Source organism: Rissa tridactyla, chromosome 2, assembly GCF_028500815.1.
Source record: "Rissa tridactyla isolate bRisTri1 chromosome 2, bRisTri1.patW.cur.20221130, whole genome shotgun sequence".
Taxonomy (NCBI): Eukaryota; Metazoa; Chordata; class Aves; order Charadriiformes; family Laridae; genus Rissa; species Rissa tridactyla.
In genome coordinates, this window is record NC_071467.1 from 47,567,971 (window position 1) to 47,586,856 (window position 18,886).

General features: G+C 35.1%; 1 protein-coding gene across 1 annotated transcript in view; it reads left to right on the plus strand.

Annotated features, from left to right (window-relative positions):
- Nucleotides 1-18,886, plus strand: part of CCDC178 (coiled-coil domain containing 178) — a 172,025-nt gene that overhangs the window by 100,101 nt on the left and 53,038 nt on the right. The window contains exon 17 of the mRNA XM_054192444.1: nucleotides 12,175-12,324. Coding sequence (XP_054048419.1) covers nucleotides 12,175-12,324 — 150 coding nt within the window. The remainder of the gene's footprint in view (nucleotides 1-12,174; nucleotides 12,325-18,886) is intronic.

Below are 18,886 nucleotides of genomic sequence, written 5' to 3' on the forward strand. Positions count from 1 at the left end.
ATTTATTATACAAATACTTTCTATAATATAAATATAATATATTTTAAATTATACTATACATTATCTATAGAAACAATAATAAAATATATCTCATTATTTAAATACTTTCTAAACTGCTGTTTGGTGAAATAAGTGCATGGATAAAACCAGAAAGATGCTGTGTCTTTATGCATGTTATAGTCACTTGCTTAGAAGATACATTAAATACCCATGTTTCCTGGTCTACGCAGAAAATATCAGATTTCACACATCTGTTGAGCTTGTAGGATTCTCTGAAATTCTAATGAGGAAAAATAGCTACACTCAGTTTAAAATATTTGCCATAGTTGTCCTTGTTTGTTTATAAGAGTTACTGTAAAGTGTTATTCTGATTTGAAAAGTTACAGTGAATATACTTTTATCATTATGTGGGAAAGTATATTTCTTTTCTGAGCATAACCATTTTTTTTAAATGAATGTTTAATAAAGAAGCCTTGCTATTAATTCTTTAACAATCCCATGTAAATAGTTTGAATAAAATGTTGCAATTTACATAAACTATTATTATATTTTCATTTTACTCATTTAGTGTGCTAGATTTTATGAGACCATTTGCGATTTGAAGTTTGGCTTCTCTGAGGCTTCATTTAAATGGTGGCATATGCTATACAGTGAACATCAAGCGGAAGTTGTTATAATCCTCTTGCATCCTAGTGTTTGTTCCCTGGTGTTGGTGTTTCTTAGCTCTTTTTTCTCCAGTAAACGTTCTTACATGCAGTGGCCAATGGCAAAAGTGTTCTGGAAGATTACTTCTCATGAAGCTTGACCATGTTCTACCATAGATTTGATGTTACCAACTAACTGGGGAAATCCTTGATACCTTTGGTTTAGCGTTACACTGCACTGCGGGAAATATGCATGTGTGGATACTTTTAAGGACATCGGTCCCCTTTTTGTATCTTTGGTTTGTTTCCAGAAGTTAACCCCTCCATGCTAACCTCAGAATTCTTACACTGAAGGCAGACAGAGTCTCCAGCATACAGGGGCTTGACACAAAACCTCTTGGAGTCTTCTTTTTTAGATTACCAATCATCTCATGTCTAGTTTATTAGCACTCTGCACATCTTTCTGTCTTTATGTGATCTGATTTGTATGTACGGCATCATTTCTGCATCATTGTGTGTTCTGCATCGTGTTGGGGCCATCATAGCATTTATGGAGTAGGTTTTAGACAGTGAAGGTTTGCATAAAAGACAGATCTTAGATTTCACCGTAAAGAGGACAAATGAAAGGAAAATTCCTAATCTCTCTGTTTTGTAAACAAGGAATTTCTGCCAAGGACTCTGTAGGGTAGAGAAATGAGAATAAGGTAATCTCTCAGGTTTCCAGTTAGCAAGAGCCTGAAGTGCAAATGTAATTGTACAGACGACTGCAAAATTGCATTGACAGAGAGCTGAACTATACTCTTATTGATCTCTTTTACCTACAATGCAGACCTGTTCTAACTGAATAACTGAAGTTCTGGTATTCTATTATATTATGGTCACAATATATACCAGCGTAGATCAGGTTTGTGCCACCCGAGGAACTTGAACATAGATAAGTCTATGGGACCTAATGAGGTGCTTCCCAGAGGTCTGAGGGAATTGGCTGATGTAATTGTCAAGCCACCCTCCATGATATTTGAAAAGTCATGGCAGTCAGGTGAAGTCCCGGTGACTGGAAAAAGGGAAATATTGCACCCATTTTTTAAAACCTGTAAAAAAAAGGACCCTCGGAACTAACGACCTATCAGCCTCACCTCTGTGTTTGGGAAGATCATGGAACAGATCCTCCTAGAAGCTATGCTAAGGCACACGGAGGACAGGGAGGTGATTTGAGACAGCCAGCATGGCTTCACCAAGGGCAAGTCCTTCTTGACCAACTTAGTGGCCTTCTATGATGGAATTACCACATCAATGAACAAGGGCATAGCTATGGATGTCGTCTGTCTGGACTTCTGTAAGGTCTTTGACATGGTCCCCTGTAACATTCTCTCTAAATTGGTGAGAAGTGGATTTGATGGGTGGACTGTTTGGTGGATGAGGAATTGGTTGGATGTTCACATCCAGAAGGTAGTGGTCAATGGCTCAATGTCCAGATGGAGATTCGTGACAAGTGGTGTCCCTTAAGGATCCATACTGGGACCAGTACTGTATAATATCTTCATCAATGATATAGACAGTGGGATCGAGTGCACCCTCAGCAAGTTTGCCAATGATACCAAGCTGAGTGGTCTGGTTGAAAGGCCTGAGGAACAGGATGCCATCCAGAGTGACCTGGACAGGCTTGAGAAGTGGGCCCATGTGAATCTCATGAGGATTCAACAAGGCCAAGTGCAGGGTCCTGTACCTGTGTTGGAGCAACCCCGGGTATCAATACAGGCTGAAGGATGAAGAGATTGAGAGCAGCCTTCCCAAAAAGGACTTGGAGGTACTGGTGGATGAAAAGTGGGACATGAGCCAACAGTGTGCACTTCTGTGCACCAGAAGCCCAAGCACATCCTGGGCTGCATCAAAAGAAGTGCAGCCAGCAGGTCAAGGGAGGTTATTCTGCCCCTCTACTCTGCTCTGGTGAGACCCCTCCTGGAGTACTGCATCCAGCTCTGGAGCGCTCAGCACAGGAAACACATGGATCTGTTGAAGTGGGTCCAGAGGAGGGCCACAAAAAAGATCAGAGGGTTGGAACACCTCTCCTGTGAGGACAGGCTGAGACAGTTGGGGTTGTCCAGCCTGGAAAAGGCTCCAGGAAGACCTTATTGCAGCCTTTCAGTACTTGAAGGGGACTTACAAGATGGGGACAAACTTTTTAGAAGGACCTGTTGTGGTAGGACAAGGGGTATGGTTTTAAACTGAGAGAGGGTAGATTCAGACTAGATATAAGGAAGAACTTTTTTATGAGGGTGGTGAAACACCGGAGCAGGTTACCCAGAGTGGTGGTAGTTGCCCTTGGATGGGTCTCTGATGGGTGTCTATCTGGGTAACCTGATCTAGTTGAAGATGTCCCTGCATATTGCAGGGAAGTTGGACTAGATGACCTTTAAAGGTCCTTTCCAACCCAAACTATTCTATCATTCTATGGCTCTATGTTTAAAATTTAACTTCTTTAATATTTAAGGGTACAGGATACTTCTGAAGTTTTTATTGAGAAAGGTGATAGAGTTGACAAAAAATTACTTTTCAAACTGTCCATTAAAAACAATTAGATTTTCTTCAATTTTTCATTTTATGTTTAGTTTTGTTTGGTGAAGGTTTTCTAAACTGCCGTTTTCAAAATTTTATAACAATTTATTCTAATTAGACTGGAGAGGAGTGGAGATGCATTCACTGTTATTTTAAAAATCTGAAAAGAATAAAGTAAGGAGAAAAGATTTTTTTCTGCTCCCTCAAGTGAGGTTTTCTTCATTGGAAATTATTAAAAAAATCTTTTTAGGAAGTTTATTCATTGTAAATATTTCAGTAAGTGCTTTAAAAGGCAAATTTAAGTCTAATCTTCTTAATTATCTCAATATTGCCTATAGAAATAATCAAAGTAAATAGGTCAACAGTTCTCCAACATCAGTTACTGGATTTCAGAATTCCATGAGAAACAATTGTTAGGATCAAACTATATACCATAGAGGAGGTCTTAGGGGAATTTCATAAACAAAAATATAGCAACAACTTTTACTATGGATGTTTAAATGGACATGACTACAAAAAATGCTGTGGTCAAAAAAAAATCCAGCCAAGAAGACCCCACAGGGTGTCAGTCATGTGCATTACCACTATAGCAAAGTTATGGAAGGCAAATGGCTTGTCAGTGGACCAAAGTACATATATGAGATTAGCCAAAAGACATTCCTACAAAATTTCATTTAGAACATTACTTTAGAACAAAATATCAATGTTGATTACCACAAAGGGATTAGTTAATGATAGTAATTTTTCAAAGAATTATAAGAACTTCTGGATGCAAAGTCTGAAAGCTGATCCTTCTAACTGTGTGGAAATTCAAATGGATGAATTTGCAAAGCTAGAATTGAGTGCTAATATTTTTATGGTTGTCTGCAGCGTCTGTCAAAATAAAATATAATATTCTGTAAAATCCAGTATATTTTCCACATTTAATTTAATGAAACATCGAAAAAATTTTAAATTTTTAATGAATTTAATAAAAAACCAGCACAATTGTCCCACGAATCTCTTTATTTGCACCTTTCTGTCACTTCAGAGCCACTGTAGTTGTATGGGTGGTATGTGTAGGTAACAGATATCGTGTTGACTATTGCTGTTTACTTTTTTGATACCTTTCTCACTTTAATTTTTACAGCTGTACAATTGAAAGCATGTGGGTTTGCATTAGCATCTGAATAAGGAGGTTTATTATTTATTTGCTTCATCTACTCTGCATAGAGGCATTAATGCAAAAATATTAGTCTTTGTAATGACACAAAGAAAGTGTATCTAATGACCTTACTGTGAGTAATTAGCCTTTTCCCCTAGTGATGCAGAGTTGTCCATCCCTAAATATATAAGAAAATGGAGAGCCTTTATAAATCTTGGACTGTAAATAAATGGACATTCCCAGGCAGTTTCATCTTTTCCAGGATAGCATTGCAAGTGAAGTTCTCTCTCATAATATGCTCTAAAAATATTGACAGGTATATATAATCAAGCTGTGATGATATAGAAGAAAAATTAATGATGCAATAATAGGCAAATAAGTTTGTGTTTAACAGTCTAAAACTATGTTTTGCAGAAACCAATAATGAAATCATAAACTCTTTTTTTTTTCTTTTCAGGCAAAGCATATAAACTTAAGGTATGGAGGAGGATGTAGGGTTGGAGAAGTTCTTAATTCTATGTAATTTCACAATCTTTTTTATAGTTATATCAACTTTAACCTGAGTTTTGATACTAGCTTGCATTCCATTATATTCATAGATTGACTTTATTCCGAACAAGTACCTTTTACTTTTCCTGAAATAAAAACTTCTTGTATGGAAAAGTCTGAAATGATGAACCTAAATTCAGTGTTAAAGTTTTAGAGTATATAACACACTTTAAAGAAACATTTTTGTATTCCTTGTTTCCACATTATTGTCAATAAGCACAAATGTTGGTTTTAAAGCAAATTTATTTTTTAAAAAAATGTGAGCATCTGTTGTGATATAGAGGCATTTTGCTACCAACTGCATAGCTCTAAAGAATTTTCTTTTTATGTTTTCGTCTTTGAATGGTCTTTGAATGATTGATGTTTCTTCCATTAGCATTCAGAACCAATGGATCTGATGAGATCCTCTTCAATCAATCCCTGATTTACTGGCATTGTGTATCATAACAATTGTTTCCAATTGGAAATGTGTAATAAAATCTCTTAAAGTTACAGTTTTCCACAGTTAGCATCAAATCCAAGATGTGTTTGCTTTTCCTTTTTGTTTTATAGTCTGTTGTCATTCACGTTTTCTGCAACAGCAGTGTTATTTATTCAATTTCTTTTTGTCTTTGACCTTTCACTTGTGTTCTGCTTGCTTTAATACTTTTTTATTTTTCAATTCTATGGAGCCACTAATTTGCTCTTATGTCTTCTGAAGCCATATTCCTGACACCACTGGTGGAGTCAGTGACCCCTACTACCTGAAGGTATCATGCTTTTACTTCCAGTTCAGTGCTTTGATACCAATCTGTTTCCATGATATCAAGAAAGAAAAGGACTGTGACTTACTTAAGTGACATATCCAAGTTGCTGTCAGCAAATCAGTACTGAGCCCTAACACAATTGTGGCACCAGATGTCTTGAAGATCTGTCTTCATCTGTTCATTTTCTTTATCTTCTTACATGCTGTCAGTTCTTCAGTGTGCTTCCTGGCATGCATTTTTTTCAGGAGCTATTGAAGAGAATTACCAAGACCTTGAGGTTGATCTCATATTAGTTCAAGACTTAAGAACTTTTCAGTCTCCTGCATGTCCCTTGGTTTTGCCTGTTCATAAGGTATAAATGCTTGACTTGTATAAGCAGTGCCAAGTTCTGGTTTTGCAACATGAACACAGAAAATATCTGGTTGCTTTCTAAAGATCTTGAATGTTGCTTTTGTCCTTCTGAACATTTGTGATCATGACTGATCGCAAAATTGAAGTAGAGGCAAAATTTTAGCTCTAGGCAAAGCTCTCCTGTCCTTGATTCTTTCAATAAGAAAAATGTATTTGTCGCTTATCCACAACAAAATTAGTTAATTGTCAAGCAGCATTATTAAGGTACATTTCTATTCAGCAGAGCAGGGACAAACATTTCAAATTTTTTGTAGAGATGAGAGAGATACTCAATTCTTTATGTTATGTTCTGAAAGCCAACTTGTTTCTCTATTCAAACCTTCTTTAAATGTAGCTGTTGACAGACCTGATAGTGGAGTGTATGCAAAAATCTCTGGAGTTTCATTGAAACCATTAGAAGAAGAATTCCAGAACAGCCACTTGAGTTTCAAAGAGGTTGGACTCCACAAAGCAAAAGGTTCCTCCCTGTAATCACGGTTTTTTGACTGAAGATAAAGATAGGACTAAAAATGCTTAATCAGTTGCTTTACCAGTTTAGGCCTCTAGACTGGTAAATCCTTTGATTTCTCCAAGATTTATGCCTTTACTTAATTTACAGGGCCCTAAAGAGGTGAAGTGGGATAAACTTAAGTATTTCTAGTATTTCAAATTTTTGTATCCTTTTATTTTTTTCACATCTTCTGCACCAATATAATCATGGGTAAAGGGTACATCAACATAAAAAAATCTTAGAGCATTCAGATCTCATTTTACAACCACGGTCTCTTTTAATGTCAATACAATTTAGCTCATGTGCCAAAAATAACTTTGGGGAAGTCAAGAATATTCCGTGCATAGAAAAGACTGTATATGAAAAAACAAAAATGTTTTTCAGCTTTGGCTGAAAAATTGTGACCCCAAAAGTATTACATACTGTTTATTTTTGAATACTTGTAATGTTGAAGCAGACAGGTCTGTGCTTATATTTTCTGATATTATTTTAATAACTTTAGTATTTTAGTGGCATTTTTTTCATTATTATTTTAGCAGCATTTATTATTTGTATAACGCCATCCACAGGAATTTTCTCCCAAACATTTAATGCATATATGATTTTATTCCCCATACTATTTATCCACTTGAGTCCTTATAAGAATAAAACTTGTTTATTCAAAAAATGTTAGAACTGCCATTTGGGGTGCTGTGTTATCAGTGAAAGGCTACTTGTAGTTATTGTTACATTAGTTTGCAGATAGGAAAAATGCAATCTATCAGAAAACGTTTCCTACTGAAAGGGTAATTAATTTGTTCCAAATGGTCCCTAGCAAATTTTTCAAAAATATGATCTCCCACTTCCCTCTGTCAGTCTGTGTATGTACATTCTAAAATTCCTCACAAACATAATAAAGCAAAAATTCATGCCATGGATGCAAAAAGATATTGTCTTTCAGATGAAGAGTTAGTTTCAGTATCTTGGGGCTCTGTGGTTTTTTCCATTGGCTGCAGGTACAGGGGAAGACCTGTTTCAGCTCAGACACCATCAAAATCTGTATTAGGTCAGTATATAATATCAGCAACGTAAATCCCCTGACTCATGTTAGAGCTTGTAACTGCATGATCCTTGATGCATAAATTACCAGCCATCAAAGGCTGGTGGCAGCATCAACAGAAGATCCCAAGTAAGGAGAGCGAATCGGCGATTATATCAGCTCAAATTATGTTGTAGCTTCTGTGACTTGGAGAGCCCAAACTATTTGCTAATAAGCATTAGTTGCATCAATCGATCCTCATACAGGGGGAAAAAAACCCAATACCTTATGCTTGTTTTAAAGTAACTTTCTTTTCTGTAGCCACAGGACTTGTCAACTGTATTACAATGACTTTGTGGCACTTGGTGTCACTATGTTCTTTATGCCCTGGGAAGGGACACATATGATTTGTAACACATGCTACTGGAAAAACATTGCTAAACTCCTCTGGGGAAGGTCTATGGAGTGGGAGGGGAAACATGCACATGAATACAGTATTTTTAAGATAAGTTATTTCTTATTTTGCTGTTCATATTATAAACAGGATACTTTATGCATACAAAAGAAACAGTCATTCCTGCCTGAGGAAGACAATTTCATTCCTCACAACCTCAAGTTTAAGTAGTATAACCAATTAATATAGATCCTTTAATAATTAGTTTATTGTGCTGATGCACCTGATTGTCAGAATCAATTGTTCTTATCTTTTGAATAAAACACTGCTGTCAGAGTGACTATTTGAAATGACGATTGACCCTCTAAACCATAGGAATTTATATCATGTTTATAGGTATATCATTACGTGAACAAAATCATTGATCCTAAGATTTGTCTCTACAATGCTTTACAAACTTTTGTCACATAAACATGGAACCATAAAATAGTTCTTGGATCACTTGCGACACAAAGTGGTTGGTATTAGCGTACGTAAAAGGACGGAAAAATAACATGAAACACATTTTCTGTGTGCTGCAGACAGCAAGTATCCCTTGTTTGTCTGTACCAGTCATGGCTAGGTTAGTGGTGATCTCTCTTTGCAGCCCTAAAGGACTGAAGTTTAGCTATTACAAGAAATTCTGTATGGCCTGAGGTACTGGACTGATAACTCGTCATTGTGTTGCATGGCATTGCATCTGCTTTCCTACTACCTACTTCAGCAGCCATTGGGCTAACATTTTGTTGATAGTTTTGAAGGAGGCGTTTTGGTGTTTTTATTTTTTTCTTGCTTCCACATATTTCATTGTCTCAGTATGAATTTGTATTGTAGCAGACAGGAACTGCACTTCAGATGTGTTCAGCAAACACACAAAAAAGTGTTCCAGCTTTCCAGGAGAACAGAGATTCTTCCTGGGCTGCTATGTGGAATAAGAGAACGTAGAGAGGAAAAAGTATATGTGGCGGATTAGGTAGAAATTTCCTCTAGCAAAAGAACAAGATCGTGAATCGTGGTGGTTTTTATCAGTTCACAAGTCTACAAATTCAGAAGTTTGAGTGCCAGAGATAAAACAAATGTCTGGATTGTCTACTGAAATATCTTATGATCAGTTTTGAGAGTCATATCCCTGTTCTTCTGGAACAGGAGAAAGAGGTGTAGTATATATTCTGGCATGCCAAGTGTGGTCACAGTTTGACCACTCCTCTCTTTCATAAAGATAAAATGGTCTTAAATACTTTTTTTTTTTTTCTTGCCTACATGCTGGGAAATCCTCTGTAGAAACGACAGTCAGGTATTTAAAAGATGCATGCTCTTTGCTTATCTTTCAGAGGAGTGAATTGGAGAAAAAGAACCATTTCAATTTATCTGTCTCAGCTGACTTAAGTTATACCGTGAAGCGATTTTTGGGACTGGGGAACTAGTATAACTGGTCGTATATACACAGCCACTGAGTCTCATAAAATCTGGAGAAAACTATTTTCTTTTATTTGGTATGTTGTTATTCTTTGTCAAAATGTCTGGACCATTTTAAATTACACAAAATAGTAGGACTTCACTCGTCTTGTACTCAGGTGTCTATATTGGTGAAAATTAGTATATTGATGTTCATATTCTACAAGCAAACTTTCTGTCATTTTCCTATATTCCTTGCGTATGTGAAAATACTGTGATGCTGAAAACATTGTTTGTTTGCAGGTATTGAATGCTGACGTATTAACATCAAGCATTGTATGTTTGTTAAGGAAGGTATAAGCCTGAAAAACAGGTTTTACCTCTACTTGAAAAAAAATGAAGGTGATAATTGCATCTTCGCTAAATTGTACATCTTTCTTTTTATAACTTAGGGATTTCTGAAAGACACATAGCATTTTAATATTGAAATGATGTAGAGAGTGACAGTTCTGTACAGGAAGAATTTTATTCTATCTTGTTGCATAACCACAGCAAGTTTCTAGCCAATGTTTTCAGAAATTGCATATAAATACAGACACAGAAGTGGATATATCTTGATTAAGACATCACATAGAAAAAAGAGTAAAATCATTGTTAATACGCTGACTGTCTTGGGAACTCCCAAAATTCAAGTAGCTCCAAGGGATAGCTGGGAACCTGTTCAGGCATGCTGCAATTTCCCTTGGAGAGTTTTGTCTTTGAAAGGTGAGAATCTAAATTACCCGCTTGGGAACAGATTCAGAAAACCTGTGGATTTTTCAACATTATCACTGTGACCCCAGATGAACTTACACTTTATTAGTCCACTGATTCACAGGATTTTTTTAGAGGCACAGGAGATACTAAAGCAAAGTTTGAATTTTACCAAAGTTACCTAGCTCTCCTGGCTTCTGAGAAACATGGTAGCTATAATACATGGGTAAAACGTTTGTTGTTTCGGAAATGTTCCCAACATGTATTTATGTTGCCATTCCAAACAAAGCTTGAAGTAGCAGCAATAGGATTCGCCTATATGTGTTGGCTTGAACCTTCAACCAGTGACCTGGGAAAATTAATCTAAATTCCTTTATGCTCAAAGTATATTTTTCCTACCTTGGACATGCATCTTTTGGCTTAAAAAGTAGTCTGTTGAAGGGGAGAAGAGGAGCAGGGAGGTAAACAGAATAACCTGTAATATTCCTATCTCAAAAATAAAACCAAGATTATTTGTGATTTCTTTCTTTGGGTTTGGTGAGGCTACTACTAGGACAGGTGGTTGCTCCCCACCTCCCGTGGTAACATTTCGCTCACAGTTTGGGACTGTCAGGTCAGAGGGCTGCCCTCCCTCCTGCCGGATCAACAGGCTTCATCCGGGGAGCAGCCGATAGCGGCATTTGCTCCAACTGCTCTAGCTGTTCTGCTAGCTCTGATTTTCTGCGAGGGTACCCACAGCACATGGGATTACAAATAGTCCTCCTTCTTGTATCAACTAGGCTCTTTAGCAGACTGTTCTACCTTTTAAAACTTTTAGAGTATAACTTTTGCATTAGAAGTCTTTAAAATGTTGCCTTAGATTGGGGAGACACTAATCACATGGACATTTGGGCTAAATTAGTTGGCCTAGGCTTCTGCACACCCTCGTAATTGGGAACTCTCCTCCACTCCACGTTATAATGTGCATGCATTTTTAACAGAAATCCCTCCCAAATACAACAGGTGACAGCATACGTAAATTTAATAAGTTTCAGGCTTGCTTATTGCAGGGGTTTTTGTCCATCTCTCTCCTGGGTAGCACTGTCATCACTAGCCATGATGTTTTAAAAATTTATTTTAAAGATGTACATTTAAAATGTACTTTAAGGAATATTTTGAAACATGGAAATCAGCCATCCTGTTTTATAGTTATGAAATTGAAAGAAATTACGAATGTCAAAAGTCAATAGTCAACTAACTCTATGGGTAAAAGTCTACCTGTGCTCCCCTTCCCCCAAGTGCCTTTTAAGGGAAAAGTAATGAAAATTAAAATAGAATTCCTTGTTAAAAATCAATTTTAAAATAAAGTAAATCGGATGGTATCATTGTAACCTAGATAAAATACCTTAGAAAATCATGTGACTGTTGCAAGAGTATACATTATAGTCAAAGGGAGTTCAGTCAAAATTAGATTTAAAGGAATGGAAATTTTTCTTATTACAGAAACATGCAATCCAAACAGCTTCAACTTCACCTGGTAGCAAACTATGAGAGTCAGAAATTGTATTAGTCTTTAAAATCAAGTTAATCACATAGGAAACATTAAAATTATTAGTAGATTGCATGAGTATTACATTGTGTCAGTTTTACAAATACATTGGAAAACGAGAGTTTTGAAAAGTAAACTGTGGGTGAAGAATTTGATGTATTCTCTGGCAGTTAAGACAAGATAATTTCTATGCATAAAGATCTTACGTAGTAAAGTAGAGGATGTGTTCTTTTTAGTTATTTCTACTGTGACTACTTACAATATCATTGTCTGTACAAATCATTTATTAATAACATTTACTTCAGTGTAAATAGATTCAGAAAAATCCTAACCACTTGAAATTCATTTGCAGTTTTTCCATTTGTTTCACTGAGACCATAATCTTGTCATACATATATTGCAGATATTCGTAAGTGAATGAGTCAGGGAAATTGTGGAAGTGACCTATAATTTTATTTTTTAGAAAGATATTTTGCAGTAAGTGTAATTAATTACTTTTCTCTTTAGGCTGCTCTGGAGCAAGTCATTAAAGAAAATCTGTGGTTAGCTCAAGAATATCAAATCTTTCAGAACAACTACTTAAACAGTAAAGACGACCTCAGAAAACTCTATGACAATAGAATCAGGGTGGAAGCTGCTGTTAGAGATCATCAGCAGGTAAAGTGCTAATATCACTCATTTAATTCATCTCATCTCCAAATTTAATTTGATTAATGCAGCTAGTTAATAATAATATAATACTTGTTAGTAATACCTATCACCTGAATTCTTATTTTCCTCTTGGTTTTTTCACACTTTTTGTATTTTCATTTTTTTACTTGCTTGCTGGTTTTTTTATTATTTTTACAGAGAAATTCATGTAAGGTATTCAAATTTCATTATTCATGAATTCCACTTTTGCACCTGAAATGTATTTATTTTTTTATATAAATATATTATGCAGTAATTAAAACGTACCTTACCATTCTTCAAAAAACACTTTTTCTGGAAACTGTGACTTTTACAGCAGCTTCAGTCAGACTCTGTAAGTTTTTAATTTAGAAAACAGTGAAATGAAAATGAAAATCTGGTTTGAAAAACGTCCATGATGGTGGTATGGTGGCCAAGTGTAATGTTTTAATGACTAATTAGTTACATTTAAAAAGACAGATTTATTTTTTTTTTTAAAATATAGCAGTGAAAGCTGTGGAACCTGAGTGAAGTGATGTTGTAAAACTTTGTTGTGAAAGTACAATGCCAATTCACAGAAAAAGTCTTTTCTGTGTCTTTGCTTTGTATTTATAGATAGCTCTCAAAATACAACTTCATCAGTACAAAGTATAATCAATTAAAAATATCTTTCAGATATTTTAGTCAGGTTATTGCTTGCTTGCCTTTCATGTCTATGTTTTTGAAAATTAGTATGCATTTAAGTCGTCATGCACACAAGACCTCAAGTTCACATCAGCTATTTCAGGTAAGAATCTTCATTAACTCATGTCATTTATGCAGGAACCATGTCCTGATATATTGATATTTTAGTCTGTTCTCTAAAAGTATAGTGTAGAAGTCTTCAAATAAATAAACTAGATGTGAAATTCAGGTTATTTGCTAGTACTTTACTCTTATCAATCCATTTTATGTCTTATACCCATATCTTCATCCACTGCTCATTTCCTCATATACTACCTCAGGTAACCTCTAATTTTAAAATTCAGAGTCTTCACTTTGTTCCTGAAAAATATAAATAAGAAAATCCTTTCCAAAATATTCTTGTTAACTGCGTAGCCCTTCTATGTTTCAAGAACAAAACTGTTTTTAAGTCATATATTCTTAGGGATAACCATATTTGGATAATAAGTTGGAGATCTAAAACATAAAAAGTTGAAGAAATTATTGCCTATCTTTCTTCACCAAGTGAGTGTCAATTATGTTCTGTCGATATGATAGCAGAGGCAATGCTATGAGCGTCAAAATGTTTTCTTAAAAGTACCGTATTCTTGAAGGGATGTAAAGTATTTTTTTCTGCATGCAGAATTAAGGCATACTTTCTTCAAGCCTCGCTACAGAAAGATGTATCTATGTTACATTATCATCTGGACCTTTTATTTCTTTGGATGTAAAAATATTTGTCTTCTACATTCTCAGAATGTAATAGTTCTTGCTAATATTTGTGAAACAGATTTCCCGCTCAACCTCTTCTGGACATAGTATGGGTGATATTAACATGCATCTCAATGATGTAGTCTGGAAGCAAAGAAAACTGCAAATGAGTTGGCATATATTATTGCTTTTTACCTTCTCAATTTGAATACAATAAAATAAACATAGTAAAGTGTAGCAAAATAGCAATGCAATACCAACAGGATCTAGTTTCATCCGCAGTACTATGTAATCATTTGCTTGGCTTTTAAAAATCTTGTTCAGGAAGAAAATGGTTATGAGTATGTTGCTATTCTATAGGAGCTTATAATCAGCATTACAATACATATACCTAGCTTGTGTTAGAAATTAATGATGGCAACGTTTAGAATTTCTGACAGTCCTCTGTGCCGTTCAGCAGTGGTATGTGTATGAAGAAGAGCAATTCTATTCACGATATTAATTTGAGGATTACACAGACAACTAATCTAATTTGCTTTTTGATAACTCTTCACTTTCTTGAACGAATAACTACTCCAACTGTTAAAACAAAATATTTCTACCATTATCACATAAAGAAAGTATTTAGAAATTATGACAAAAGGGAAAAACATGTTGATTACATACAGGTCCTACAAAAAGAAGCTTTATTTTTTTCTTAGGTTTTTGCTAATCAGCGAATTACAACTGCAACAGAAAATCAATTCTGGAGGAGTGTCAAAGTAATGATTTTTCTAGGTGCTCTGCTATATATATGCATTACAGTGACATGAACATTCAAGAAGAAGAAAGTGTGTTCATCCTTCCCTAAATCCTGAGAACTTTCTTCCCTGTATATATAATTACTCAAAATTAGAAGCCAGTTTTTACAAATACTAATGTAAAAGGCAAACTGCCTTTTTTTTTTTTTTTTTTTTTCATAATTTTAACTGGATGTAGTAACTGCTCTAACTAATGAAGTAGGTTTGCTTTGGGCTTTTAAGTAGCTGTTTTGTTCAGCCCCGGAAAAGTCTCCATCTTAATAATGGGTGAAATAATGCTTTGGTAAGATGAAGTGTTTTGTCATGTCTTTGTAAGCTTCTTTGCACTGAGGAAGGTGCCCTTATTGAGTGGAGAGGTCTATGCCCATAAAAAGCACAATATCGTCTTCTGCGTCTAGAATGCAAAGGCATGCTCTTGGAGAAGATTCGTGTTTCCTTCCTATTGCTATACATAGGAGGTGGATGAGAAGAGGATTTTCTCTCCCACTGACATTTTCTGGATGTTGTAACTTCCTGTGGATATTTAAGGGGAGCCTAGCATGATTGTTGTAACAGATAGTAGCCTGGTGGATAACACACATGCATGTTTCAGGTGAATGAGAAAAGCCTCCTTGCTTTCATAAATTCCTGTGATTAATGAAGAGTTGCTCTATGGCACTGGTATGTTGCTTTTGTGGGTGTGGTGTATAATTCTGCTTCTGCTTTTATCTTCTTAACTCTGTCCCATTATTATATTATAAAGTCTTCAGTTCTAAGTAATTCCATGAGATTTTATGTTTTTGTTAAGCTTCTGAAATCAAAAAGCCAGGTAAGGATTTCAGCTTTAACTAAGAGGAGTCGAAGTTTCTAAAGTTCTTTTTTGTGCAGGATGTTTCAAAAAGTGATTCCAGGGAACTCTGAAGGATCAGAAACCAGAGATCAAAAAAAAGAGTCCCTGGAGACTCTGTGGAGAAGAGTGAGAATTATCCTGAAGAATAGAGAGGAGAGGGTGGGGGGTGGGGGGAATGTGAGGATAAGGACAAGAGGAAGAATCTTGGTAGAAGAAAGGAGAGAAATCTGTATACGTAAGAGTGAATGCCAAAGGAAGTACCAGAGAATGTACAGGGAAGGAAAAAAACTCTATAAATAGAAATATGACAGAAGTGGATGGTCGGAAGAGAGAAATGTTCTTGACTGTTGGTAGTGTCCCACTGAAGGGAAGAACTTATATTAAGCGATCTAAATAGAGAATACACTTTCTGTGAAGTAGAAAAGAATACATAATATGACAAATGGAAGGGGTAATGCTTCATTGTTTTCATCAAAATTAAAAAAAAAAAGGAAAAGCTACAATAAGTTTTATTAATTTTGTAGTGTGTATGTTCCATTAAAAGTCTATTTGTCAAATTGTAACCTCAGGTATTTTCTTTGCTTCTGGCATAAACCGCAAGACCTTGATTCTTAAAAACAAGCGCTTCAGAAATGTGTTGTGGCATGTATAAGCACAACATCATGCATGTGAGAAACCTTTTCTGGCTTCATTCTTTCTTACAGAGCTGATGTTCAGTTTTTCACTATTACTTTTCTCTGCAAGAGTGTCTGGAGCCATTGCTTTTTGTGTTATGAAAAACAAGCAAGTTAAGCTTAAAGGGGGAATATTCACTCTAGTGTGTCTGAAAACTGAACTCCTAAATGCAGATATTTAAAAAATTCTGAGCTACTATTATGTTCCTTTGAGTTAGTATAATTTTTTTAATCACATTCAAGCATTTGAAGGCTTTTAAATGATACACTTACTGTGTGACAAAGACGTTAGAATCTGCTAATGTTCATTTGTAATCCTGTCTAATGTAATCCTATGACTTCGAGACGATGTTTTGCTTACCTAATTAATTTTATATTTTTAAGAAGTATCGTATTTTTTGATAGCTGATGGTCAGACCATAAATACATAATATTTAGTATCATTAACAAAATATATAATATTTTTTCTGTCTGCAAAGATACTTTATTACATATATAATCACCTCCACAAACCTTTTATGTTTATCCTAATGTTTAATTTGATCAAATGTAAGTGAAGTCTCATGCTCTTGCTGTCTGTTAGTTTGTTCTCTTTGAGAAAGACTCTTTCTTTGCTCCACAAAGACATTCTTTAATTTGGTTTCCCTCATATATATCTTCCACTGACCAATGGCATTTCTGTCCTACTGGATGTACTAGCTTCATTATAGACTGAATTGCACATTTCCATCTTTTCTAGAAGACATTGGAACAAACTCTGGTGGATCTTGACATTATCTTTAAATACATTCTATTTAGTACCTAATATTTTCTCTAAACATTTGCTTTTGAGGCCAGTTAGACAGAGGGTTTTTTATAACACTGATAGATTACTTGGTTTTACATGCGTATTTCAATGCGGCATAATCTTGTATGTAAAAGAATTGTAGGTTTGTCTTTATGTGGTAGACTTTCAGTAACAAAATAGCGCGTAATACAGCTTCTGCCCTGCAAATATGTAACAGCAGTTCCTTCTGGAAATCTCCATGGGCTAGCATATTAGCACAAGGAATATGATTATGCATGAAAACCAAATGAATTATTTACCATATCTTTCTTTTTGTACTGAACAATGTTAGAATATCTGTACCATGAGTAAAATTTGATACTTCCACTGTATTGTGCTAACACGTCAATGATTGTACTGTAGACATCGTCATTTGTTCTCATAATGAAAACAGAGTTGATTCCTGAATACAGAGGTATGAGATGTCATTATATGTTAAGAACGGATATAATTGAATCTGTCATTAACACTGCAAGTGGGCTTAGTCTGACAAAACTTTGGTAATTGTTCTTGCTCACATAACTTCTATTTAAAAATAGTCTCTATGCAAATGATAATTGCTTTAAAATGTAAGTAATATATTCATTCTCGTATTCATGATGTGCTATCTTCAGGTGGCCACAGTATAGTGAGAGGTTGGAGGGAGGAGGCCTATTGATTTCTGTTTCTTTTTTTTTACTTTCTGGATAACTGACGTATTATTGCAGTAAAACATATGTAGGGTCAATTCATACTGAATAGTTATTAGAAACCATGATAACAAAAGTCATTACACTGCAGTTCAGTTTTGACAGTAAAATTTCTGCAACATTATCACAAATCCTCATGCATTAGTGCAATGATCCTTACTATAGTTTCATATTAGAATCAAAAGACTGCTGTAGCATGCTTGATACAAAAAGTCATGCAAGTCAAGTGAAGTTCTTTTATGCTTTTATAAAGAACATATTTTCCTGTCTTTCTCATGCATGTATCTGACTCTGAGCCTTCTTGGATATTTCTGCCTTTGCTCGTCTGGGATATAAGTGTTTTAAAAATAATGTCCCTGTTGTTTAGAAAGACCAAATAGAATATAAAGTAAATCTGACAATGGACACATGTCAGTTTAGCCAATTAATTCCTTCTGATTTTGTTGTTCCCATTAATTGACCTGACTGAAAAAAATACTGTTCTCATATAAACAAAAAAAACCCAAAATTTCTGTCTCTAAAATGTGTTTTTGCTTAGTCAATTCACTTATCTGAAGATCTTGTATTGCTTTGTGTCTTCACAAGACTGATAGTGAAAGCACGGATAAAATTATGACAAAAAATGGCCTCTTCATTCCCATTTCCTTACAAATCTGAAATGAAAAATAATACTGTTGAGGGTTCAGTGTGAAAGAAATTAAAATTATCATAGAAGAAATGTCAGAATTGTTATCAGTTTTTGAATGTTTAACCAGCTTTCAGAGCTGTTTTGGTTAGGAGCAGAAATGGGTAATGGAGCTGACATTTGTTCTTTGCCAGTATAACAAGACTACATAGTAGCTAGTAATCAAAATTGTATCGTTTCCAGTATTTTTAACTGAGCTTTTTTCTACCTTCAGGCTTTTGACAGTACAGTAAATTGACAGAATAGCGAGTTTCATATGAAAACATGGGTAAAAACATATATCTTCAGTAAGCTTTTTATTATGCAAATTTACTAAAATTTCTTTGAGCTAATTATATTTAAACAATGTAAACATCAAGTTAATGTTATAATTAAATTTGAATCAATAACTCAATAAGTTCAAATGACTCGATCAGGAAATTAATACAACAGGCAGCCAAATCAAATTATTATTTTGATAGCAAAAGGAAGCTATTGGGATAATTTATAGAGAAGTCAGTCTCCTTTCCATATGCATCAGCCGTATGGGTGGCCAGTCAGTTACAGTTTTGTTGCATAGAACAGAAGCAGTCACAGAGCTCAGTGATGTCTGTAGGACTTCAGTGTTAGTAACATCCTACAGTCTCCCAGAAGA